At 34.1% G+C, this 1,360-nt stretch overlaps 1 protein-coding gene across 2 annotated transcripts in view; it reads right to left on the bottom strand.

Moving 5' to 3' along the window:
- LOC109536166 (condensin complex subunit 3) overlaps positions 1-1,360 on the bottom strand; it is a 15,457-nt gene that overhangs the window by 3,134 nt on the left and 10,963 nt on the right. For both annotated transcript variants that reach the window (XR_007282122.1, XM_019902259.2), the window contains exon 14: positions 477-597. Coding sequence is in view for 1 of the 2 variants with exons in the window: in XM_019902259.2 (XP_019757818.2) it covers positions 477-597 (121 nt within the window). In the remaining variant the exon portion in view is untranslated. The remainder of the gene's footprint in view (positions 1-476; positions 598-1,360) is intronic.

Below are 1,360 nucleotides of genomic sequence, written 5' to 3' on the forward strand. Positions count from 1 at the left end.
GTTTGTAAAAAACGAATCCGCCTCAACAATATAGAACTTATGCATATCTATCTTATTGTCACTCTGTATTTTTCCATGGTTACCGGAATTTTTAATAATTACGAAGCAACAGGTTTTTACATGATGTTAATTAGCCAAATTACCTTGAGGAACATTGTTGCCATCCTTCTGATTTTTGAGTTTGAGTTTTTTTGCAAATATCTCAGTCTTTAATAACAATTAATTTTTTTACTACTTTTCCTGTACTCCTAAAACACCCCCAGAGGAATGACGCAAATGTTGAATCACCCTGTATTAAAATTGGCTAATTGAAGTAAAAGTTAGAATACTTTTTAGGAGAAAAGTTAGAAATTTACCAATAAAGCGCAACTTTTCTTGGAACTGAGGGTTTAAAGCCCTTTCATACGATTTATCATATTTTTCTCTATATAAGTTAAGTTTGTTTATCTATACCTACGTAAAATCTTTGTACTAACCATCAATAACAGGATTGCACCATTTCAATATCAATCTCGAAATCACTATAGGTGACGATATCCGTTCATCGAGAATTAATTTGCACAAACCCTCTGTTGCCTTTAGTTGAACCTCGTAAACCTGAAAGAGAGCTAAATTATTAAATCATGTTTAAACGCAATTGAAATAGAGGACCTGATAGAAAAGCTGTTCTAATTAGTGAACTAATTAGGTATTAAATTGAGGTGGTTGGAAACTTGAAATACATTTCTAATCTGGAGGAAACCACATATCAGAAGTACATCCTCTTCAAGAGGCTAAAATAAAGTAGTTATTTAGTTAAGGGGACAGAAAGGCAGATGTTCCTATTTTGCGTATATGTATGCAAGGTGTTTCATGAGGGTATATTTTACCACGTATTCTACGTCCGAAAATAACTAGTTTGCTAAAGATATCCGGAAATAACCGAAATTCGAAAAATTAGTTTTTGTTTTTTCCTTAGCTTATTTGGCGCGGAAATTTAAGATGAATAATACTTCATCATTGGAACTTTTTCTCTCCTACGTAGCGATGTTGTATTTAAAATCCGACTTATGGATTCTAGACAATCATCCTCAACTTTGTTTTTTATGATGGCCGATTTTTGGCTTTTTACATGTTTGAATTAAGCTTTTTTTCTAATTACGATGATGCATCACATGTTAACAAGAACAAAGAGAAGCAGAGGCAGCCCATGCTAAGATGGTGAGACGAGATACAGAAACTAGCGGGAAAGAACTGGATGCTCCCAGCAGGGGCGGATCCAGTTTTAAAGTCAGAAGGGGTTTTGTAGAAAAAATACAGTCTTCTGTTATCTATGAAATTAGAAAAATGATCGTCGTTTCGTGCAAGGGTGGCGCAAGAT

Source organism: Dendroctonus ponderosae, unplaced genomic scaffold, assembly GCF_020466585.1.
Source record: "Dendroctonus ponderosae isolate FM_Combo_2020 unplaced genomic scaffold, Dpon_F_20191213v2 Dpon_F_20191213_8, whole genome shotgun sequence".
In the NCBI taxonomy this organism is placed as follows: Eukaryota; Metazoa; Arthropoda; class Insecta; order Coleoptera; family Curculionidae; genus Dendroctonus; species Dendroctonus ponderosae.